At 36.3% G+C, this 26325-nt stretch overlaps 1 protein-coding gene across 1 annotated transcript in view; it reads right to left on the bottom strand.

The window, feature by feature from the left end:
* UGGT2 (UDP-glucose glycoprotein glucosyltransferase 2) overlaps window positions 1-26325 on the bottom strand; it is a 319097-nt gene that overhangs the window by 203149 nt on the left and 89623 nt on the right. The window contains exons 6-8 of the mRNA XM_037799694.1: window positions 18879-18975; window positions 15807-15876; window positions 10531-10631 (exon numbers count right to left, since the gene is read on the bottom strand). Coding sequence (XP_037655622.1) covers window positions 10531-10631; window positions 15807-15876; window positions 18879-18975 — 268 coding nt within the window. The remainder of the gene's footprint in view (window positions 1-10530; window positions 10632-15806; window positions 15877-18878; window positions 18976-26325) is intronic.

Below are 26325 nucleotides of genomic sequence, written 5' to 3'. Positions count from 1 at the left end.
AATAAAAGGCCTTCTGCCCTTTTTGCATCGCTCAGTCCTCTTCCCTGAGAACACGATGCCTGCCCGGCATGAGAGAGTTGTCATGATCTCTTCACCACTTCTCACCCTGTAAGTAAGCCCTGAATAAAAGTTCATGTATCAGAAAATGCTCCTTGTCTTCTTTGGCCTTTGGACTGGCATGGCCCTCTTGGGCTGCAACAATTGGCAGAGCCAGCTGGAGACTAAGGAGATCCCGGGCACTGATGACAGGAACTTGGGAAGGGGAAAGGAGAAGGACCCGGGTGGGATACCGGGGAGGTCTGCAACGTCTATGTGGGAAAGGCTGCCCACCCTCCCAGTGGAATGGATGTCTATGTGGGGAGGGGTGGCTACCCTCCTAGATGATTGGAATCTGCCGAGGGAGTATGGAAATGTTTATAACTCTCTGGCTGGAAAAACAGCCATCCTGTATCAGGCCACAGGACCGCTGGGATTCAGAAAAAAAAAAAAGGGCCACCAGACTGTGGCCGCGATGGGCTGGCCATTGTTAAGAGGCTGTATGGGCCACTACTGAGGAAGCTTTAGCAGCAAAGGTGGCCGTAAGCCATCTGGGAGGTAAATTAAAGCTAGAAAAAGATATCAGGCTAGCACAAGCGGAATTGAAAGATGCTCTGGATAAATGTTTAGAAATATTGGCATACTGGCACACTACAGTAAGAGGGCATAAGCTGCCCAAAGGGCAAGTTAGGCGTATCCTGGCTTCCCCTGACTGGGACCATAAAGTGTGGGACCCTGGTGATTCCTCATCAAAAGATGATGAGCCCATCTGACTGGGAAATTGATACTAAGGAAAGTAGGCGTACTCAACCTCTATTCCAACAAAGGATTAAAGCAGAGGAAGTTCAGCACCCTGATCCCCCATGGAGGGAGGAAGGTGGGGTAGTGGCAGCAGCTTCTGATCGGAGGGTGCCCATTTCATTCTGGGAGTTTTCCCCAGTGGAATTAAGAAATATTAGTAACCAATATTGACAAAAAAACACTAGGGAGCCATTAGCAAACTGGTTGCTCCTGTTTAACTTTGTGTTAAACCTTGCTAATATGTTATTTAGAATATTTTTAGATTTTTTTCCAGTCAACCTGTGTTAGGCTTCATGTGGGGAAAACAACAATGGACATTTGCTGTGCTTCCACAAGGATACCTTCAAATGTGAAAATCTCCAGAAGAGCCTGACTACTCTATCAAGTTCTTGGGTTTTGTCTGGTTGAGTAAAACTAAGGCTATTCCTTCAGCTGTTGTTAAAACGCAAAGTTATCCCACACTGCCTACTTCTGAACAGTTGATGGCTTTTCTTGGTTTGTTAAGTTATTGGGAAGTGTTTATACTCTATTTAGTACAAATTTTAAAACCTTTGTATACCCTAATTAGAAATGGGAAAGTGTGGGAATGGGATTTTCCACAGCAGGCTGTGTTTAAAAAGACTAAGTGAACTATTTTGCAAGCACAGGCTTTAAGGGGGATGGACCCCAATATACCCTGTGATTTGGATGTGGCCAATGCCAATATTGGCTTTGGGTGGGGTTTGTGGCAAAGGCACAAGCTAAACGTGTACCTGTTATATTCTGGTCCCAACTATGGAAGGGCACAGGACTCAGATATAGCCCTTTAAAAGAGCAATTGTGCACAGTTTCTAATCCTTTGTTGCGAGCGTTGAAGGTCTAACTTAGGTGCCCAGTGACCTTACAGAAAACCGTACCCATACAGGTATGTGGATATGGGACACTATAAATAAGCCCCACTTAGGGAGTGCTCAGGTGAGCACACTGACAAAACGGAAACTCTACCTCCTATGATGTGGCATTTTTAATAATGACTCTTTAATTACAGAGATGCATGAAATTTTAGGACTGGCCTCCTATGTGAAAGAGCAGCATGCCCTGTTTCCTGTGATCCTCCTGAGGTGGCTCCTCCTATGCCCATCATTGATGGACAAGGAAATACACCTAACTCTGCATGGATTGGCACATAGGCACCTGCTACCTGGGCAGCTGTGACTGTCCAGCCCAGTGCTGACACTATCTGGTGGGAAGACATCTGGACTGCCTGCCACAAATGTAAGGTAACCCGTTTGTCACGTCTCTGCCCACAACACCAGTTCATTACCAGGTAACATAGAAGCCAATGCCCTAGCGAAAATCCACAGCCTAACACCAACGACACATGAAGTGGCTGAATGGCTGTGCCGGAAGATTAGGTAACGAGGACAGCAGATTCCTGTCACCTGGTGGCAAGTAAACTATATTGGCCCCTTTCCTCTGTCCAAAAGGACAAAATATGCCTTCACTGCTGTGGATACGGCTAAACACTTAAAGGATGATAGAAATGATGGACTCAAAGACTGTATCAGCATTAACTCCAGAAAAAGCGGCTGGCTGCCTTCGAGCCACACTGGGGCAATGATAATAACTCTCTCTTGCCTGTGCCACAAACACTAGAAACTGGGGAAAATAAGGTCAGTTGGCTCTGGTTCTGGCCCATGCAGCCATGCTGGTTGAGAATCTTAAGCCCATGGGTATTAGAATTACATAGGAAACTAACTGTAGTTCTGACACTGAGAGGCTCCCTGCAGGGGGAGGAAACATGGTATTTAAAACCCCCTCACCTGGAACCCTTCTATCTACTGTGAAGACTCAGTTTATATAAATATATTGTTAAACCACTCAGCTGTCCAATTTAATGCTTACATGTGTTGTTAATTCTTGTTAAAAATGTGTTACTATTTCAATAATGCAATGACTAAAATGTTTTCAGTATTTAGCTTTCTAACAAGTGTAATGTTATTGATAATAATATGTTGTGAAATGTTTAAGAACAATTTCCAGACTTATTATGATGGCTTGAATGTAGAGGGAATGAGAGATGTCTTTTTTTAATTGAAGGAAGAGAAAGTAGTTTTTTCCTAAATGACTGGTTGTATCAGAATAAAAAAATAGGGGATATGAAACAAAACCTGAATGAATATAGAAAGTTGGTGGAAAGGAAAATTATTTCTGTGATCAAGGTTGAAAAATGGTAAAAACTAGATATAAAATAAAGCAGAAAACCTGGAAGTGTTATCCTTTAGCTATTTTAGCCCAGGCAGTACTTGTGCTAAATGGTAAAACTCATTAATCTGGCCATAGCACCACTTGCTAATAGGTTTATTATCTCTCTGTACCAGTGTATTATTCTTACTATGTTGTTTATTGTATTGTTGTTGTGAATTACAGATGTAAAGTCTGCCCTATGGTCAATGCAAACTGTTGTGCAGGGGTGGATTGTGGCAACCCATGGCCTGAGCAAAACAGGCCTGCAGATCTTTGATGGACAGCACTCTGCATGACCTAAGCAGCTAAATGTTTAACCTATTGTCCTTCTAAGCCAGTAAAGAGAAAAAGTGTAAATTGACCTTAAAATGTAACTTTATGGGAAGCAGGCAGGAAGTGAAAGGCTCTTGATCTCACAAAAAGAGCAAAATGTAAATTGTTCAAGTATTATTCTAGTCCTTCCAGCACCACCTCTCAGGTCAGAGTGATCTGTTCCCGCATCTATGCTTCCCCCACCCTTAGGAAGGCTTTTGTCTTAAACCCTCATAAAAGGCTCTCTGCCCTTTTAGCATCGCTCGGTCGTCTTCCTTGCGATGCCTGCCCGGCGTGAGAGAGCCGTCATGATCTCTTCACAACTTCTCACCCTGTAAGCCCTGAATAAAAGTTCATGTGTCAGAAAATGCTCGTTGTGTTCTTTGGCCTTTGGACTAGTGTGGCCCTCTTGGGCTGCGACATTTCTCTTTACCATTTCACTAGAAGTGGGATCCTAGTTTATCAAATACTTGTAAAACAACCAGTTGAATATAACAAGGCTCTTTCTGTTTCCATGTTCTCTGTGCAGAGTGGAATCAAAGCTGAGGGAAAAAACGCCTTAACCCCCCGTGGAGTAGTAGAATCTAAAAGACCAGGGTTCAAATTCCAGCTCTATTACTTACTAGCTGAATAACTTTAACCAGATTTTCTTCAACTTAACTGCTTCAAAATATTTCCAGCCCCTAATACTGCAGTGAAGCTACTATTAGTGATCACTAATAACGCCTAATTTCCAAATACAACAGACATTTTCTAGTACTTATCTTACCAAGATCCTTTTGTAACAGCATCATTTCCTGCAAAGAAAAACTACTGATCACTTTCTCTGTCCTGAAAGTCTAGTTCCCTTAGCTTCTATAGTGTGGTACTCTTCCATTATTTATTATTCCACCATGTCTTCATGGGCTCTACTTTTCACATGTGGATGAGTGGGCACCAGGGCACTGTTCTTGGAGCATTGATTTTGTCATTCTACATTCTCAATCCCTCTAAAAAACTTTATGCTAAGATTTCTCAAAATTTTAAATAACTCTTCTTTTAGCTTAAGGATATATATTCAACCCACTGTGGAACTTCATCATCTGCATATCTCACAATCACTTAAAATTCATCTCTCCAAAACTGGTCTCATTATTTCTGGACCATATAATTAACACCAAAACCTACTTCCATGTTTTACATTCTGTCTATTCCAGCTCAAAGGTGGAAATCTTGGAGTCATCTTTGATTCCTTTTACCTCCTAAATATTTTCCAATTCCAAGTCCTCCATTCTATCCCTTCTACCACAGTTATAGTGCAATCTCTCATGCATTATTTCAATAACTTCTGACCCAGTGTGGCAACTCGTGGCCTGAGCAAAACAGGCCTGCAAATCTTTGGTGCACAGCAGTCTGCATGACCTAGGCAGCTATATGTTTAACCTATTGTCTTTGTAAGCCAGTAAAGAGAAAAAGGGTAAACTGACCTTAAAATTTACCTTTATGGGAAGCAGGCAGGAAGTGAAAGGCTCTTAGTCTCACAAAAAGAGCAAAATATAATTGTTCAAGTGTTATTCTAGTCCTTCCTATACCACCCCTCAGGTCAGAGTGACCCGTTCCTGCATCTATGACCCCCCCCCCGACCCTTAGGAATGTCTTGTCTTAAACCCTTATAAAAGGCCTTCTGTCCTCTTGGCACCGCACGGTAGAATTCCCTGTGAATGCCATGCCCGCCCGGCCTGAGAGAGCCGTCATGATCCCTCCATGACTTCTCACCCTGTAAGTAAGCCCTCAATGAAAGTTCATGTATCAGAAAATGCTCATTGTCTTCTTTGGCCTCTGGACTGGCATGGCCTACATGGACTGCAATACCCAGATTCCCTGTTTCTAGTCAATTGAAAAAAACTGACACTGACAGTAGGGAGGTTAATTTAGAGTAAGCTGACTAGTTATGTTTTCTGTTTAAAAGCTTTCAAAAGCAGTCTGTGACAATTTTCCGAATTTGCAAGGGCCCCTTGGAGAGCATTTTGAAAGAGGCTTAAACACAAGAAACTACAATATAAGGCAAAAAAAGTGTCAATAAAGAGATGCAAACAGGATCTAAAAAACAGAACTGAGGATACTCACAAGAGGGTGTCTTAAAATGATGGTTTGGGGAGCTGTGGGGGTTAAGCCATATTAGGGAAAGAAGTCAAGGCAGGAAGAGTTTAATAGATTTGAACTAAACATATAGTTCACAAAACTCAAAGATTTCAATGAAATTGAAAACCAAGACTGGTGGGAGTAAGGGAGTGGAGAGCTAGAACTCTTTAAGAGTTGTCAAGCTGAAATACTGGAGTTTCAGATTTTAGAATTCAACAAATTTTGATTGACTACAAAGTCCAAAGCAAACTCGTACGAATGAGTGGCCAAAAGGAAATGGCGCTATGGTTCTGGGATGAGAAGGTAAATTATGTATAAGCTTTGAGTCATGTGGACGCTGAAGTACTATAGAATGACAGACTTGAGGTGAATAAGTTGCAGACTCCTTGGTGAATGTGAGAGTAACCTGGCAGTTGAAAAGTAACAGTGATAGGAATAATGAAGAACGATATAGTTAGATGGCATAGAAGTCACAGAAGAAACAGGAATGTCTGACAAGCTTCACTCCAAACTTCATCCTAATTGGACTTCAGGATTGTGGGGAATAAAAGAATAGTTAATCCTTCACAGGACAGGATTACATGAAAAATCAGACTTAACTTAAGGCAGAAAGGAGATCTTCAGAGAGGGTGCAAATGTAAGGGAACTTGTAAATATTTATCTGCTTATACCCTATCTTAATGAAAAGGGATTTCCTTTTCGCTTCACCTGGGCTCCTGATCTCTGTTGTGTGACTTGTCTGAACTTTGTCTGCTCCTGCCTATCTTAATCAACTTCCTGTACCTAAGAGTTCTTCCCCACCTGATGCAATATGACTATTCCTCTCTGATCCACCAACATCTCTGCCTGAGAACTATGGACTGTTTTACTTGAAATACCTGCCAACTTCATACTTCTAGCTGAGTTCCCATTACTAACGCTTCTCCCATTTATTCCTTCCCTTTGTTCCTTCATAAATAAACATTAATCATGTTCCTACTCTGTGTTAGGCAGTATGTTAGAACCTAAAAATACCTAAAAATACTTTGATAGATAGCAAACAATCTCTATCTTCAAGGAAATCAAAATTTCCTTGGGAGAACAAGAGATAAAATAAGGATTGCTATATGAGACAAATGTAACAGAAATATGTATAAATGTTATGGTAGCCAGGCAGGGGTTAAGAAACTTGTAATGATGACAAAGAGTTATGGAAGTTTCTGTAAAGACATGTATGAACTGACTCTTAATGGATAAGGACTTTGCCTGAAAGGTGTGTGTTTGTAAACATGCTTGTACTTGGGAGAACGAAGGAGGCTTCTATTCAGGGGGAGTCTCCTCAGAAAGGTCTTCCCTGATCCCCTAATTAATTTAGCTTCCATGATATTCTCTATCACAGTATTATTTTTATTTTTGATCTGGCACTAAACACAATCTGCAATAATTTAATTCACTGTTTTTCTTGTTTACTCTCTGTCTTTCGTACTAGAATTTAGGCAACAAAAGGGTAAGGAACTTGTCAGATTTGCTCATCATCATATCCTGATAATCAAACACAGCAGGTATTCAATAAATATTTGCTGAGTAAATTAGTGAATATCCAAATACATGAGCAAATTACCCTATGTAAAGTTATGGAAAAAATGAGAGAGTATAAATTCTCAAACTGACAGAAGGATTCATACAGGTTAGTGTTGGTAAATGAAGAGACAGAAGGAAGTAAAAGATTCGAGTTTGGACTTAATAATTCAAATAGATGTGAGTAAAATCAGCCTTTACTGAGAAAGGTTGTGCAAATGACTAGACTATCTAGGCAGGCAACCCCTTCTGCCATAGGTCCCTCCTGAAGTGTCTGCTTTGTACTTTCATAGATAAGAGGACTAGACTGGATATTGGCCATTTGCCCTCCAGAACCATTCCACACCACCCTGTTCTGGCCCCACAAGGCTAACTTCTGACTTCTGGCTGGATTCAGCTAATGTAAGTTACTGGCAGGAGAACAGCCAAGTAGGAAAAGAGTAAAAATTAGATAGTTAAAAACTAGCTCCCTCCTTCCCAGGTCAAAGTAGGAGGGATGCCCCTCTGTTGGGCCACCCTATATACGTTCTCTCCAGGTTTAGGTAACCATGGTCACCCTTGCCCCTTCAGGATTAGGGGTGGTAAAGTTACCTTATAGTTGCTAATAGTGGGTTTGGAGAAACCACTCCTTGTTCATCACCCTAAACTCTGCCAATCCCTTTGTAAACAGTCCCTTCATTGAACCACCTTAGTTTGTGTGTGCCATCTTTTTCCTGTGGGAACTCTGACTAATATATGACCATTGATTGATCAGGGAATTTTAAGTGATCAATTCTGGCTGATTTTACACATGGAAAAGATCAGGTTTTCATTTTAGAGAGATTATTCCAGCATAGGTGTGGAGAATGGATATGAGCCTACTGCCACAGTTTACAGTTATCATAATCCCAAATATAAAAATAGTAATAATGGCCATGCCATAATGAATAGAGGGCCAACTACCAGGTTTGGTAGAAGCAAGAGATGACAAATACAGAAATGTACAACAGAGTGACCCAAGGGGAATAGATTCGATGAGTTCAAAAAAGAAAATTATTTACATTGAATGTATCACAGTAGTGTTCTTAAGCATCTCATTCTTTTGCATGCTTTTCTGTTAAGCAAAAGATACAGTACTTGGTTGACATGTTGAACATTTGTATTAGGTAGGTAACATATAGCAGAAGTTGTAGAACCTTACTAGACTGGGTCCTGCCTAGTCAAACCACAGGTGGAGTATAAAGAATGTAAGTTAGATGCAAAAGGCTTCACTGATTAGCCATGTAGTAAATGCCACATCAAACCGATAAATATCACTTTTCTTATCTATAAAATGGGGGAGGGGGGACTTTTCTACCTCAGAAGCTTATTGTGAGGGTAAAATAAGATATTTTAGATGAAATGACCCATATTTTATTCCCAATAAAATATAAAATTTTATTTGTAGATGATGATGACATTCTAGCAAAAGCAGTTTCATAAATTTCCCATTAGTTGCTATTTTATAAACATCAGATTTGGAGGAAAACATTTGGAACACTATCTTATTAATATTTCAAATGTGTAATACCAGAGTCTTTAGTAATCTGAGATATTTTCTTTAAGTAAAATACACACATTTGCTACTACTGTACCAAGAACCATATCATTACTACTTCAAACTTTACCAATATTAAAAGTAAAACTTGAAACAGATTATAAATTTTCAATGAAAGAGACAAAACACTACATGTTGTATGATTCTATTTAAATGAAATGTCCAGAACAGGCAAATCTATAGAGACAGAAAGTACACAAATTGTTGCCTAGCGCAGAGAGGCTGGGAAGTAACTGCTAATGTGTAAGGAGTTTCTTTTTGGGGTGATGAAAATGTGTAAAAATAGACTGTGGTGATAATTGAAGAGCTCTATAAATATACTAAAAACTATTGAAAGGTACATTTTAAATGGGTGAATAGTATGATATGTAACTATATCTCAATAAAGTTGTTAAATTAAGAAAAGTTGATTAAATGATGTGATAAAAGTTAAGGATTGTACAAAATAAATGACGTCCTCATCACCTACGAAATCATTACAAACGATAAAGAAGGAAAATAAGAAATTGAAAAGGATTTATAATTCAATCCAAATTAAATTTCCTTGTAGGCTATCAGTACATGGGTATTCTAAATTGATAATTGCATTTTCTCTCATTGATGTTTTTATTTAAAATGTACCAGTGAATGGGGACTGATGGCTTGACATACGGAGCCCTCTGTCTTGGGGCTTGCCCCTATGAAGTTTGTTACTGCAAAGGAGAGGCTAAACCTGCTTATAATTGTGCCTATGAGTCTCCCCCTGAGTGCCTCTTAGTTGTTCAGATGTGGCCCTGTCTAACTAAGCCACCTTGGCAGGTGATCTCACTGCCCTCCCCCATATGTGGGACCTGATTCCCAGGGGTGTAAATCCCCCTGGCAATGCAGGATATGACCCCCGGGGATGAATCTGGACCCGGCATCGTGGGATTGAGAACATCTTCTTGACCAAAAGGGTCATGCGAAAAGAAACGAAATGAAGCTTCAGTGGCTGAGAAATTTCAAATGGAGTCAAGAGATCACTCTGGCGGACATTCTTACACACTATATAGACAACACTTTTTAGATTTTAATGTACTGGAATAGATATAAGTAAATACCTGAAACTACCAAACTGCAACCCCGTAGCCTTGACTCTTGAAGACGATTGTATAGCAAAGTAGATTACAAGGGGTGACAGCGTGATTGTGAAAACCTTGTGGATCGCACTCCCTTTATCCAGTGTATGGATGGATGAGTAGAAAAATGGGGACAAAAACTAAATGACAAATACGGTGGGATGGGGGGGTGATTTGGGTGTTCTTTTTTACTTTCATTTTTCATTCTTATTCTGATTCTTTCTGGTATGAGGAAAATGTTCAAAAATAGTTCAAAAATGTTCAAAAATAGATGAATGCACAATTATATGATGGTACTATGAACAGTTGATTGTACACCATGGATAAGTGTATGGTATGTGAATATATCTCAATAAAACTGAATTTTTAAAAAAATGTACCAGTGACACATGCAATTATTTAACAAGATCAAAATTTAAAAGAGAAGAAAATTAAGTTTTAATTCTGATTCCTCCCAACCTAAGAGTGAGGATTTTTAAACAATGTTAAATATTCTCTGAAATGTGATTTAATACATGAGACAAAGTTATAAGATAAATTAGTCTACACCTTCAAAATGATTAGGTAAGATAGTATCAAGTAACTAAATTCCAGAGAACTTTAAATCTTACAAACAAAAATAAAGTTTGCTTGATAAATGACCTTTTAATTACGTATTCCCACAATAAGTAATTAATAATTTATATTTACATCATTATAAATTATTAATGTGCACAAAATAATGTATGTATGTTATAAAAAACTTCTTCAACAAAACATAGATCAGTTACTGAAATGCTTTTAAAGTAACTCAAAATACTATACCTTGTAGTTCCCAGACTTTCAAAGGCATCATTTCTTTGTTACTCTCAATCAGGTATTTTTGGAATGCTGTCAGATTATGTCTAAGATCTGAATATATTTCTCTGCACAGAATAAATAATGTTAATTATCATCACCTACCATGAATCATACAAAGTATATTTTTGAAACTAATTCTTCCAAATAATTAGAAACAAAATAATTGTTATCAAGATAACAATTAAGGAATTGTGACACATCTACACCCACAGACAACAAGAATAATGAGGGAGATCTATATATAAGAGAAAAAATCTGGAAGAATGTATTCTCAACAGTTAATATGGGTTACCTTTAAGGAAATCAAGGGTGAGGGCAGAATTATTAGGTTGTATGTTATATACTTTTTGACATTTTAAAAATTTTATTACTTTTACAATGTAAAATAAAAACTATTTTATAACGAAAGACATTAATGCTTCTTATACGATCTTATTAGAGTTCACTCTATTTCCTGAAAAGCTCTATCTTTGGTACTCAGAAAAAACTCAAATAAGATAATTCTGCCTAATGTTAAACACATTTAAGCATCTTTTAGGGCAAGCCAAATAATAATATAGTAGAATGGAATTTTACTATGTACATCATTTAAGCTATAATCTATCTTTCATGAAATGAAGAAATGCTGTTAATTCAGATTTAAATAGAATATTTTAAAAAACTAGCAATCAGCACAACTCATAAGACACATACCAACAACAGTAAAAAGAAATGAAGATTAAAAAAGTGAAATGAGAAATAAATATACAGAACATTTATACAGAAATACCTTATAGTTAGAAATAAATAAGTACACTACAGTGTCAATATCTTGCAATTTTATTACAATGTGGGAGTCCATTTTGGAAATGAATAAAAACTGACTATGATTGCTCTCTGGTGAACCTCCTAAAGAAGTTTATTATGAAGTAAACTCTTTCTTTCTCAATACTTTAAGTTACCAGGTAATACCAAGTTTATAAGAGCTACTGTTTTCCACATTTATCAATCTTACTTTTCACCACTAATATTATTTATGTAATTCAGGCAAAAAATATATTAGTCATACAATACTGCGATGCAAAGGACTTTTGCCTAAATCAACTGAGTAATTGTGGAAGAACTACCTTTGAGTATTTCTCATTAAAAAAAAAATCACAGAATCCCAAATGATTTTTAGAGGACACACAATTTATTCTCACAAGAAGGTATATTTAAAGAAGAATAGAACTATGGATATAAGATGCTGAGACATGTAAAATATAACAAAATATTAAAATATTTTATTAAAATATTTACTAGATAAAATATTTTGTTATCTAGTAAATAAATGCCTTACTTAAATCATTTTGCAAAAGTATTAACTTTTGAAGACCTTTACTACTCTGAGTTAAAATATAACTCAGTCATCTATGCAAAGTGGCAAAATCTCTAAAAACGTACCCCCTTACTCTATGGAGTTATTTACCTACCAGAAGAACCTACTTTAGTGTGTTTTATAAATACTTATACCATGTAATACTAAAACAAGGCTAAAAAACTCACTTTCTTCTCTGAAGAACTAAATATATTAACAAAAAATTCCTTTTCTTTTAATTTATTTTTGCCTTTATAAAAAGTCACAAACTGCAGCCATCCCATTCATGAATATTCAGATAACAGTCATCATCCTATTCCTTGTCTTGGCACGGAAAAAGGAGCACAATTTTAATTTTTGAAAGATTACTTATATTAGAATATGAAATTCAGTATACTATACTAGAATATGAAATTCAGAGTTTTAAAAGATTTCAATCTAGAAATCTGTGGCAGAGAAATTTAGGGAAATATTTCTCTTCTTTTTTTGCCAAAAAAGTCCATTTTGATGACTTCATACTAAAGATACAAAATTTACAATAGTTTTGTAACCCAGCGAATCCATAAAAGAGTCCATAAAGTTTTGTATTAGTTTTCCTCCAAAGATAAATTTTATGACTTTCAATTTGTTTTGTTAAACACATTAAGTCAAATTTACCATAAGAACAGTTATTTTAAATATTTTTTTACCTGATATTTTATAAATGTGTTTAGCATTGCCTTTAAAAATAAAGAAATCAATATAATAAAAAAAAGTATTTTCCAATCCTTGCCCTATTAACTTATGAATAATAGGATAAAAATATCACTGAATTTCAAAATTGTAAATAGTAACTTGTATTATTCCAAAAAAATTTTTTTTTAAAATAAACCTTCATTTTTTTTTCCTGAAAAGAAATTCAATCTGGGAAGTTTGTTTTCTTGGTATTAGCAGTATTATAAGAAATTCTTTTAGCAAATAATAACCTGATTATTATAATTGTATTTCTTTTATTCATGTTTTATAAATACTTATATAATGTCTACTATGCGTCATGGACTGCTCTAAGCACTTTTTAAACACTAACTAATTTAACCCTCATAACAATCCATAGTTAGATACTATTATTAGTCCCACTTTACAGATGAGGAAACTGAGGCACAGAGACATTAAGTAAACTGCCCAGATCACAAAACTAGTAATTGACAGAATCATAATTCCAACCAGGCAGTATGGCTCCAGAGCATGAACTGTACTCTGCAGCATCTCAGTTGGTACTATTTTAATTTATATTTTGAAGGTGTAATAGGTGTCTATTCTTTCTTTTCTTCATCATAAAACTAATTAAATAGAACAGTGTGAAAGCAGAGCATTTAAAAATATTAAAGGGGGTTAGCCATACAATGGACTATTATTTGGTAATAAAAATGAATGAATTAGCAACATATGCTACGACATGGAAGAAAGTTTAAAAACAGTATGCCAAGCAAAGAAGCCAGTCACAAAGGCCATGTATTGTGTAATTCCATTTACATGAAATGTCCAGATTAGACAAATCCACAGAGACAAACAGTAGGTTTTTGCTTGCCACAGGCTCAAGGAAGGAAGCAATGGGAGAGTGATTGCTAAAGAGCACAAGGTTTCTTTTTGGGGCAATAAAACTGCTATGCCATGAGATAGTGGCGATGATTACACAACCTTGTTATCATACCAAAACCACTGAACTGTACACTTGAAAAGGGTGAATTTTATGGTATGTGAATTTTATCTCAGCAAAGCTATTTTAAAAAATCTATTAAAGGGAAAATGTTTAAGATAAAATTCTAAGGTAACAGTAGATAATACATGTGGATAACATTTTCTAAAATTAATTGAAAAAATAAAATTGGATCTATATAAGTAATGTACAATATTTAAGCTAATTATATACATCTTCAAATTTAAAAACTTCCTAAACAACAAATATTCATTATGTATTTCATTTTACCTGAATTTTAAGGCAGCTGTGTTAGAATAAACTTAAGTAAAATGAGTTGCTACTTTCAAGTATGGAAAACTGTAATTCATACAGTGATAGCACCATATAGTACAACAGGGTAAAGAAATGCTAATAAAGCTAATAAATATTTGGCAATTTATTATTGTTTCACTTCACTGTTTCATGTTTTAAAGGTTTAGCCAATTCTATAAATGTCGCGTCTTCATTTGTAGAACAAATAATTTGTTCATGGTAAAAGGAGAGCTGCATAGTTAACAGTGACCTAATAACAGGCATCAAAAGTCTCAATTTTTTTTTTTTTCTAGTTATTCCAGGGGTGCTAACTGGGTATTAAGAAATGGAATCCCTATTCTCAATTTAATAAACAAAATACTTCTAACTAATGAACAAATTTCCATTTTTAAGATTAAGATATGAAAAACTTCAACAGTAAATAATTCACCTTATGCAAAGGGTTAGAATTTTTAATTTTAAAGTGAACAATTCAGTGGCATTTACTAGATTCTCAGTGTTGTACAACCAACACTTCTAACTAGTTACAAAACATTTTCATCACTCCAAAACACAACTCCACACCATTTAGCAGTTTCTCCTCATTCTCTTCTCCTCCAGGCCCTGGCAACTACTCATCTGTGTTCTGTCTCTATGGATTTAGTTATTCTGGATATTTCATATAAATATAATCATAAAATACGTGACCATTTGTCTGGCTTCTTTCACTTGGCATAATGTTTTTAAGGTTCATCCATGTTGTAGTATGTCATCATTCTATTTCTTTTTATGGCTGAATAACATTCTACTGTATGCATATACCACAATTTGTTTATCTGTACAGCCACTGTAAGCAAAGGTTGATGGGATTTTTGAGAAGAAACGGGTGTTTAGAAGTTACTACTGTTCTAAAACAAGTTTGGGGTTAATCAGTGAATTAAATGAATTAAACATTTAGGAAATGATGATGCACATTTTGAAAGATTAATACTGATCTGTTTAAAAATGAGTCACGCTCCCTACTTTTTACCTATATCTTAAATTCTCCAAAAAGTCTTACTACTACCTCTTGATTTACATTTTAGGCATGCCTCAACTTGTATGTTTGTAATTCCTTGAGGCTATGCAAAGAGGTATAAAATATCTTGAGGTCTAGCCTGAGCTTTGCTAAGATCCCCTATTAAAACTCTGGAAAGAGACAGTAATCTGTTACAGGGAAATAGCAATTTTCAGGGATATTTTCACTTGGGCTGTTTCCACTTTGGGCTATTGTGAATAGTGCTGCTATGGAAGTGCATTTACATGTATTTGTCTGAGTACCTGTTTCCAGATATTTTGGATGTATACCTAGGAGTGGAAGTGCTGGGTCATATGGTAAATTCTGTTTTAACTTCTTGAGGAACTGCCAAACTGTTTTCCTGTTACTAATAGAGGGAAATTTATTTAGTGATTTTTTTTTTTTTTTTGAGTTTGTACTATGGAAAATCAGGTGTACACAAATATGTGCCTAAAAGTATTCAATTAAAAAGCAGAGAAATAATCTAAAGTTCTATTCTATGGTATTGTTTCAGTAAATGATGGAACAACCCACAGGATGTGAAAAAAGCAGGAAATTCACTAAAGTTCCATTGTACAAAACAATGTGTTGTGTGTGCATTTATTTGTTGCTATAAAAACATCCACAGAAAGAGTGGGAAGACATACACCAAAACATTAGTAATGGTTATCTTTCAGTTGTGGAATTATTGATGATTATTTTTCAATTTTGTGCTTTCCCTACATTTTTTACATTAATCAAAGAATATTTAGTAATAAAAATAATTGTATTATAGAAAAGAAACGTGAAATACAGACAAACACAGCATACTGAATTAATTCCTTTAAAAACTATCTTTAGAGCATAGTAATAGCAATTTTATTTAAATTCAGACTTACTTTAGTTTCCCAAAGAGAAATCCTTGAACTTCATTTATTTCAGTTTCATCTTCTATGGTATTATTTACAGCTGTATTTTGAAAAACAAGAAACAAAAACATTTTCAGACTGGAAAAGAAGTATGTAATCAAAAATTAGAAGAACCCAAATAAATGAAATTCCATTTGTTTCACCTTGTTTTTCTTTCATGGACCAGATTAATGACACATGCATGTGCACAAACTTGTCTTCCTGAGTGTGCTCTCTTTATAAATGGGCATGGATTATTAAATATTTAATAACTGTAATAAATGGTTTATAGACTTTTCATAGTTAACCTATTTTAAAACTAGAAATGATGAGTCAAAGAGCTGGGGCAAGTCCTAGGTTTACCTCTTAAACCAGGCTGGAGTACCCAATCCCTAACAAATCTAAGAGTTATCACACATTTCTGGGAACTTTAAAGATAAGCAAATAATCTTTAAAAATGCACCAAAACTCTGGCTTTAAAGTAAGCATATAATATTTTATAGTCATTTCTCTTCCCTTCTTTACTTAACAGATAATTTACAGTGTGGTAAATCATGTATGTGAAGAGTGCTTTGGGATTACATGGATTTCTGAACTTTCAAGGCATGGGGTTGCTCTCTGACTATCAGGAGCATTAGAGAAGCACTCATCAAGCACACTTCTCCCTTCATAGTCTTTAGAAGGTCTGAATCTCTAACATTATGACTAAATTCCTGGGTGGTTTAATGTAGTTTTCCTTTACCTTCCTTTCATTCATTCATTGGGCAAACATTTATTGACTCCTACCATTATATCTGATATCTACTGGGATATACAACACGAAGACTCACAAAAAAACAGACCCTGATTGGTGGAAAAAGAAAGAGGCAAATAAATAGTTTCAAAACGTAGTGTGTGGAGAGGTTTTCTATGCAGCATAGACAAACAATGGAATATTGTTTAGCTGTAAAAAGGAATGAAGTCCAAATGTATGCTACAATGTGGATGAACCTTGAAGACATCATGTTGAGTGAAATAAGCCAGACACAAAAAAGGCTAGTATTACATAATCTTGCTTACATGAAATACCTAGAAGATGCGCATTTCACAAAGACAAGTGATGGTTTATAGATTGCCAGGGGCAGGAGATCAGGACGAGAAGAGGGAGTTACAGTTTAATGGGTGTGTAGTTTCTGTTTGAGGTGATGAAAAAAGGGGATAATATACGTTGGTGATGGTGGCACAATATTATGAATATAATTAATGCTATTGAATTGTGCACTTGGATGTAGTCAAAATGGGAAATTCTGTGCTTTGTATCACTTACTACATTTAAAAGTTTTTTTTAAAAAAAGGTGCAGGAATATACAGAATACAGAAAAGGGAAAACTATCCCCTTACAGAGAAGGAAGACAGGCAGCCATCTCAGAGATACTGACTTATTTATATACATGGGTCTAAAAAGATGCGTAGGACATAGATAAAATGAAAGAAGGTGGAGAACAGTAGAGGGTGTGCATGCAGAAACAAGAGTATATACTAAGAGATGAAAGTATTAAAGGTCATAAAAGCTTGGCAGAGCATGGAGGTATCCAGACAAGGTAATGTTATTCTGCATAATAGTTTAGTGTTGCAGGAACAGAGGGTACAAAAGAAAGAGCACTGAGGAAGAGTGACAAGGCAGAAAAGAGGTTAGACTGCTAAAAACTTTGTTTGCTATGCTATAATATTTTGAATTTATAAGGGGGGTTACCAGGATCCATTAAAGGGCTTTAAACATTGGAGTTACAAAGTCAGATTTCAATCACAAGGAATTCATTCTGAAAGCACTGTGGAAAAGAGATTGATTAATCTCTTGTGGGGGTAAGGCTGAGGGCACTGAAGATCGAAGACCAGAGAGAAGTCCAGTTATAAGCCTGATACATGCATGCAGATAAAACAATGAGAACTGAACTCAAGAAGATGAGAAATATTTCAAAGATACATAAACGAGTGACGACAGAATTTAGCATGTAATTTGTAACACACAGACAAGACATTTGTGATTACCTGGCTTTTAAAAAAATTCTACAAGTTTAAGGATAGCTAGAAAATGCTTTATTTTACTATCATGGCTATTAAATGATATACTAAATTACAAAACATTGTAAAGTTATATATAAGCTATGTAGAAATATACAAAATCTAGATATTTTTACCACACTTTTTCAATAACTCTTGAACCAAAGTGTTCAAATTATAGTAATATAGGTATGTATTTGAAGCACATTCTGTAGGATCAGCCCGAGATAAGTGTATGATCAAAGCAGGGGCCTCCAGGACCAGGTCCTACACAGAAAAAGTTGAAGCAGGAGCTGCATCTGAGTGCATATACAAGAATGAATTAAAAACTCTTAACCAGGACTCAGTTCTAAATAAATTTCAAATGAACCAGATAACACAGATTTCCATAATACTTCTGAGCAATACTTTATTTAGGTCTTCACAGAGTCTCTTTATTTAGAGCGTACATTTAGTTCATAAAGCTATCAACGGATATTGGTTTATAGATCACAAATCTAATCAACTACCTCATCTAAACCAACAATTCACAGGCCTCTCCCATTCTCCTCCAAAAATGTCATCCTAACTTTATCATAAATAAATACCCCAAAGTTTCCTAAGTCAATATGCCATCAATGAGTTGCAGATTAACGAGGCACTGACTCTCTTTAGGCCCAAGAATGGTTAGGCAGGGCATGGGCCAATCCGACCTCTGTGGGCCAGTCACATCTAGCCATAAGCAGCCTTATTCATTGCTTCAGTGTACCTTACATACATTATCATTTTTTCTGGGTTGCTGAAAATGGTTGGGAAGCCAGTGGGCATAAGCAAATAATATACTACTTCCTATTTTTATGAAGTTTTTGAGAACACAATAACATAAGCACAATATATTTCTTTCAGTTTAAAATAAAATTCCAAACTAAGAAGGAACCCACCCACCCAGTCTCCAGTCCTCAAACTAATACATTTATTACATTTTTAAAAAACAGAAAGTCTCCAAATTTTCCTTCTATTCAAGTACAGAGACAGAAAACTCACCTTTAACTTGGGTATCATCCAATGCTTTATATTCTGTACTCTTAATTGCTAGCTCCACACCATAGCCAGATAAATACATTTTCCGTGAGTTTGGTTTCTGTTCAAACACATTTGTTTTACAAGAAAGAAAGTATTTAGTCAAACAATCTTGTTTTAAATTCAGTATAATTAGTATATTAGAATATTAGGGTAAATTGCTAAAGTTGAAGTTTTCTAGTAAGTAAGTGTGCCGGTTTGAATGTATTATGTCCCCCAAACGCCATTATCTTTGATGCAATCTTGTGGGGCAGACATTTTAGTGCTGATTAGATTGTAATTCTTTGAGTGTTTCCATGGAGTGTGCCCCATCCAACTGCAGGTGATGACTCTGATTAGAAACTTCCATGGAGGCATGGCCCTACCCATTCAGGGTGGGCATTGATCAGTGGAGCTATGCAAATGAGCTGACAGGCAGACAGAACTCAGTGCAGCTGTGAGTGATGTTTGAAGAGGAGCTACAGCCAAGAGGGACACTTTGAAGAAAGCACAGGAGCTGCAGTTGAGAGACAGTCTGAAAATGGCTGTTGAAAGCAGACTCTTGCTCCAAAGAAGCTGAGAGAGGACAAATATCCCAAGTGCAACTAAGATTGACATTTTTGAGGAACTGCAGCCTAGAGAGGAACATCCTGTGAGAAAAACATTTTGAAACCAGAACTTTGGAGAAGATGCCAGACACTTGCCTTCCCAGCTAACAGAGATTTTCCAGACACCATTGGCCATCCTCCAGTGAAGGTACCCAATTGCTGATGTGTTACCTTGGACACTTTATGGCCTTAAGACTGTAACTGTGTAACCAAATAAACCCCCTTTTAAAAAAGCCAGTCCATCTCTGGTGTTTTGCATTCTGGCAGCATTAGCAAACTAGAACAGTAAGAAATACTATTTAGGGGACATTTATATTCTTTCTACATACTCTATCAGGGAACCAGACTTTGGTTAATGACCACTTGTTTCCTTTCTGAAAACCTGCTCATGACTCAACTATTTTAATTATTCTATTAAAATGCAAAAAAAATTTGATCTTTTTCTGTTAAATCAAAACTTTCCCCATTTCTCCCATGAGTTATTGACAAAGGAACCAACACTGTCACACTGTCATTTTCCAACAAAACTATCCTGATTTGAGGACTGCCACAAGATTTGCTAACCAAGCAAACATTATTCATTTGTTAGTTGTCTAAATGTAGGACAACTAGAGTGTTGCCAAAAGCAAATACTGGAAAGCAGAGGCAAAGGATACAAAAATTTCAATGTTTTGACAAGTTCACCACATTTTTCTCCATGGTTCTCAATGATTAAAACATTCTGAATGCCACAAATTAATATCTTTTCTTGCAAAAGGTTACAACTGTCTAAAACTGGGGCCTAAAATATTTATGATCAAAATTTTGGTAGCACAGAGTAGCACCACAAACCTAAATAGGTGTTAGCATGATATACTTACATAGTAAGACACTGGTGCAGAGGGTTAAAAACAGAGTGGTATGGAAAAAACTACCCATTATGTATTAAAGACTATATTTAATAGGAATATCTTACCAACTCTACACTAACACTAGGGATGAGTCATTACAGCTGATAAGAGTTCTGGGATGTATTATGTTACGACAATTGTTTAAAGTTGAGAATCATGATGATTGTACAACTAAGTGAACATAATGTAAGAAACTGACCATTTATCTTGAGATGGAATAAATATTAAGTGAAGTTAGGAACACACTACTTAATAAATCAAGCCCTCAACTTGAGGATTCTCTTGTAAAATACAGGATTGTAAACAGGCTGAGCCCTCCTAAAATTATGCCCAAGAGGCACCTCCAGGAAACCTCTTTTGTTGCTCAGATGTGGCTCTCTCTCTGTAAGCCTAACTTGGCAAATAAATGCATTCCCCGCCTCCCCCGCCCCCCACTCCACCGAGAGACATGATTCCCATTACTTCCAGAAGAATGACTCTCCCTGGCAACGTGGGATATGATTCCCAGGAGTGACCTTGGCCCTGGTAGCAAGGGATTGAAAATGTCTACTTGTCCAAAAGGGGGAAAAAAGAAAGGTAACAAGCTGCAGCCACAGTGGCTGAGAGATCCCAAACAGAGTTGAGAGGCATTCCAGGAGGTTTCACTTATGCAAGCTCCAGCTAGACAGCCCAATTGGCCACAGTATGCCATTTATGCCTGTACCAAAAGTAGTTCCCAAATACCTAGGTCCCTACCTGAGATTCTATAAAATATTCACTCACTAAGTTTTATCTTTCAGAAACTTAAATCCACCAGTTTTCCTATACCAGACAAGTCCTAAAACCCAGAGGCAAGAGCGTCTTTAAGATCACCAATTAGATGCAGCCCTCTTCCCCATAATGTTGACATCCCCTTTAATATGAACAAGTTACAGTGCTCACTGCCTAGACACCCCTGAAGATGAAGAAAGAGATTAAGTGAGAGGGATGGGTAGCAACAAACAAGGTAAGATTTCACAAAGGTCTATGAATACTGAAACTTTATATAATTATATATATGTGTATATATTTTTGGATGCTGGGGTATTGGAAGGGCTGGAAGGAAGTAAATGACATGGTAGAACTGTAGCCTATAGGATCCTTTAGGATTTGCTCTATAGCTGCTTACTGAATTGTGCCTTAAAGGTCTTCACCTTTCTGTATACACCTTGTTACCATGTAATAGGGAAGGGACTGAGACTGCAGAACTATAAGCTATAACAATTTTTGAAATTACCTATATAACTGCTTGTTGAGCTGTACGTCAAGAGTTGACACCTTTCTGTATGTACATTATATTTTACAATAACGGAAATGGATGAAGTTGTGGAACTCTGACCCATGACATTCTTTGAAAAAAAATTTCGGTAGCTAATCTTCCGCTTAATACAAGGGCAAATATAAAATATACTTTATAGATTACTTGATCAACTAAATCAAGTTACCTATTTTTTTCTAAAAGGTGGCAACCTGTTCCTCCCTGCTTCAGGACTGAAATTCTTTATCAGTTGTGCCTCAACTAGTATCACTTGGAATATTACTTCAGGAGTTAGGAAACCAGTTTAATATACTACTTGGCAAACTCCCTTGAAGATGTTACACTAGGTGTCTTGGCTTAATTCAGGTTTCTACATGGACAGTTTTGCAATCCTAAACATTACAGAGGAAGAGGATAGAGAGCAGAAAGAAGGGGAGCCTTAATGAGTTTATTACTCTTTTCTCCCTAACCTTCTCCCCCAGTTTTAAAAATAAGTAGAGAACCAGAGTGACTATTTCCCGGCCTGCTCTATTTCCAGATAAGAAGATGTAAAAATTAGATTCACATATGCAGACAAGTATTTAACACTGCTACCCACACCATAATTTAATTTGCTAATTTCTCAGGCACATGCTATTATGAAAGATCACATGTGAAAACTGAGTTATTTATAATTACCATAGTCTGCAAAAGCTAAAAATCTTTTGAAGAGTTTTCTAGTTCATAGTGTTTAATTAAAAATATTTTAAAAATGCCCAATCAAAAGGCATTATTTGGGGACTAAGCAAATAGAGGTTATAAGACCACATAGCTTGTTACAGTTCATGAAAAAAATACAACTTCACATAACAGTTTCCATTTTCAATTCTGGAAAGTTTTAAAGTTCATCAGTAATAAACACAACTGTTAATTAAATTCACATTTACTTTCTTGGTGTGAAAATGTATTCATTTGAAATCTGAATTGTGGTTTATTAAGTTTGAATTTGCAAACCAAAATGCTCATATGCTGTAATCAACTGATGAGAAAATCTTTCTTACATTTTTCTATTTCTTATCTCCCCATAAAAGTCATCTTTTCAAAAGGTAGCATAACCATAAGTCTATTTTTTATTAGAATGACATTGACTAAATTTACCATATAAATATTTTTAAAGTACAACATGTTATTCATTAAACACAAGGCTGAAATCTGATGCTACAAAATGGCCAGATAATTGGCTAGCATGATTTCACAAAAGCATATTTAGTGGTTACATTTTCCAAATAACTTTGGAACACTGATTTTCAATAGATGAGCATTCTTTCAGAGGAGGGACATATCAGAATCTGTTGGGGAAACTTTAGAATTAGATATATTACTTAATTATATATATTAATTACACATATATCTCCCACTCCCATTCCTATTTTGTTTGGATCTCATCTCTACCCCTCCTGTAAGAGAAGCACAGCCTTAAGTTACCAGTGTTACTGAGGGGAATGTACCTATATCCCTCTGGCAAACTCAGTAGAAAAAAGGATGGAGAATCACTGGTTTAAGAGAATTAGACTACATAAAATGCTTTCTATGTATACTCTAGCCCAATAACCTTTTTTTTTCTTTTTAATCATAAATTTTATTTTGAAATAAGTTCAGTCTTACAGGAACAGTTGCAAAAACAGCACAAACCCCATACATAGAACTCCATCATACCCCAACCCTCCTCCCCCGATACCCCGATCCATCACCTTTAAGATCCTGTCACACCCTCCCAGGGGTGTAAATCTCCCTGGCAACGCAGAGTATGACTCCTGGGGATGAATGTGGACCCGGCATCGTGGGACTGAGAGTATCTTCTTGACCAAAAGGGGGATGCAAAATGGGACGAAATAGTTTCAGTGGCTGAGAGATTCCAAATGGAGTCGAGAGGTCACTCTGGTGGACATTCTTATGCACTATATAGATAACACCTCTTAGGCTTTAATGTATTGGAATAGCTAGAAGTAAATACCTAAAACTACCAAACTCCAATGCAGCAGTCTGGACTCCTGAAGACAATTATATAATAATGTAGATTACAAGGGGTGACAGTGTGATTGTGAAGACCTTGTGGATCACACCCCCTTTATCTAGTGTATGGATGAGCAGAGGAATGGGGATAAAAACTAAAGGACAAATGGGGTGGGATGGGGGGATGATTTGGGTGTTCTTTTTTCACTTTTATTTTTTATTCTTGTTCTGGTTCTTTCTGCTGTAAGGAAAATGTTCAGAGATAGATTGTGGTGATGAACGCATAACTATGTTATCATACTGTGGACAGTGGATTATATATCATGGATGATTGTATGGTGTGTGAATGTATTTCAATAAAACTGAATTTAATAAAAAAAAAAAAAAAAAAAAAGATCCTGTCACACCGTCTCGTTTATCTTCATTTTATTGAGATATATTCACATACCACGCAGTCATACAAAACAAATCGTACATTCGATTGTTCACAGTACCATTGCATAGTTGTACATTCATCACCTAAATCAATCCCTGACACCTTCATTAGCACACACACAAAAATAACAATAACAATAATTAAAGTAAAAAAGAGCAATTAAAGTAAAAAAGAACACTGGGTACCTTTGTCTATTTGTTTCCTTCCCTTATTTTTCTACTCATCCATCCATAAACTAGACAAAGGGGAGTGTGGTCCTTATGGCTTTCCCAATCCCACTGTCACCCTTCATAAGCTACATTTTTATACAATTGTCTTTGAGATTCATGGGTTCTCGGTTATAGTTTGATAGTTTCAGGCATCTACCACCAGCTACCCCAGTTCATCAGAACCTAAAAAGGGTTGTCTAAATTGTGCATAAGAGTGCCCACCAGAGTGACCTCTCGGCACCTTTTGGAATCTCTCTACCACTGAAGCTTATTTCACTTCCTTTCACATCCCCATTTTGGTCAAGAAGATGTTCTCCATCCCACGATGCCGGGTCTACATTCCCCTCCAGGAGTCATATTCCACGTTGCCAGGGAGATTCACTCCCCTGGGTGTCTGATCCCACGTAGAGGGGAAGGCAGTGATTTCACCTTTCAAGTTGGCTTAGGTAGAGAGAGAGGGCCACATCTGAGCAACAAAGAGGCATTCGGGAGGAGGCTCTTAGCCACAATTATAGGCAGGCCTAGCCTCTCCTTTGCAGCAACAGTCTTCCCAAGGGTAAATCCTGTGGTAGAGGGCTCAACCTATCAAACCACCAGTCCCCTATGTCTGTGGTCATGTTAGCAACCATCGAGGTGGGGTAGGCCAATACCCCTGCATTCTCCACAGGCTCCTCAAAGGGACTCTACATATTTTTTTCCTTGTTTTTTTTTTAACTTTTTTTTTTTTAAATCAACTGTATGAAAAATAAAAAAAATAAAAAATAATAATTTAAAAAAAACATACAATAAAAGAACATTTCAAAGAGACCATAACAAGGGAGTAAGAAAAAGACAACTAACCTAAGATAACTACTTTACTTCCAACATGTTCCTACTCTACCCCAAGAAAGTTACCTAATATAGCAACATTTCTGTGAACTTGTTCCTACTATACCCATCAGAAATTAACAGACCATAGTCTGTATTTAATGTCAACATATATTACAGTTTTTAAATTGTAATAAAATATATAAAAGTTATCCTTTAACCATTAGCAGGTCCTTAATTCAGTGGCGCTAACTAGATACAAAATGTTGTATAACCATCACTACTTTTTTTTAATCACCCCAAACAGAAATCTGTTCCCATTAAGCAGTCTCTCCATAATCTTCCCTTCTACAGGCCTCTGGCAACCAGTAATATGAAGTATCTATGGATTTGCCTGTCTGGATATTTCAGATAAATAAAATCATATTAACATATAGTCTTTGTATTTCGCTATTTTCACTTATCATAATTTTGAAACCTTGAAGTTTCATCCACATTGTAGCGTATCAGCACTAAATTCTTTTTTTTTTTTTTTCATTTTTATTGAGACTGTTCAGATAACATACAATTATCCAAAGATCCAAAGTGTAAAATCACTTGCCCCTGGGTACCCTCATACAGCTGTGCATCCATCACACTTAATTTTTGTTCAATTTTTAGAAACTTTTCATTACTCCAGACAAGAAATAAAGTGAAAGATGAAAAAAGAAAAAAAGAAAAGGAAACGCTAATCCTCCCCTATCCCTAACCAACCCCCCTCAATTGTTGACTTGTAGTATTGATATAGTACATTTGTTACTGCTTATGAAAAAATGTTGAAATACTACTAACTGTAGTATCTAGTTTGTAATAGGTATATAGTTCTTCCCTATATGCCCCTCTATTATTAACTTCTAATTGTATTGTCATACATTTGTTCTGGTTCACAGAAGCGATTTCTAGTATTTGTACAGTTGATCATGGACATTGCCCACCATAGGATTCAGTTTTATACGCTCCCATCTTTTGACCTCCAACTTTCCTTCTGGTGACATACATGACTCTGAGCTTCCCCTTTCCACCTCATTCACACACCATTCGGCGCTGTTAGTTATTCTCACATCTTGCTACCAACACCCCTGTTCATTTCCAAATATTTAAGTTCATCCTAATTGAACATTCTGCTCATACTAAGCCACTACTCCCCATTCCTAAGCCTCGTCCCATATCTTGGT

The sequence above is a fragment of the Choloepus didactylus genome, chromosome 12, assembly GCF_015220235.1.
Source record: "Choloepus didactylus isolate mChoDid1 chromosome 12, mChoDid1.pri, whole genome shotgun sequence".
Taxonomy (NCBI): domain Eukaryota; kingdom Metazoa; phylum Chordata; class Mammalia; order Pilosa; family Megalonychidae; genus Choloepus; species Choloepus didactylus.
Note: the sequence above shows the minus strand (reverse complement) of the source record. Positions and strands in the feature narration are given on the sequence as shown.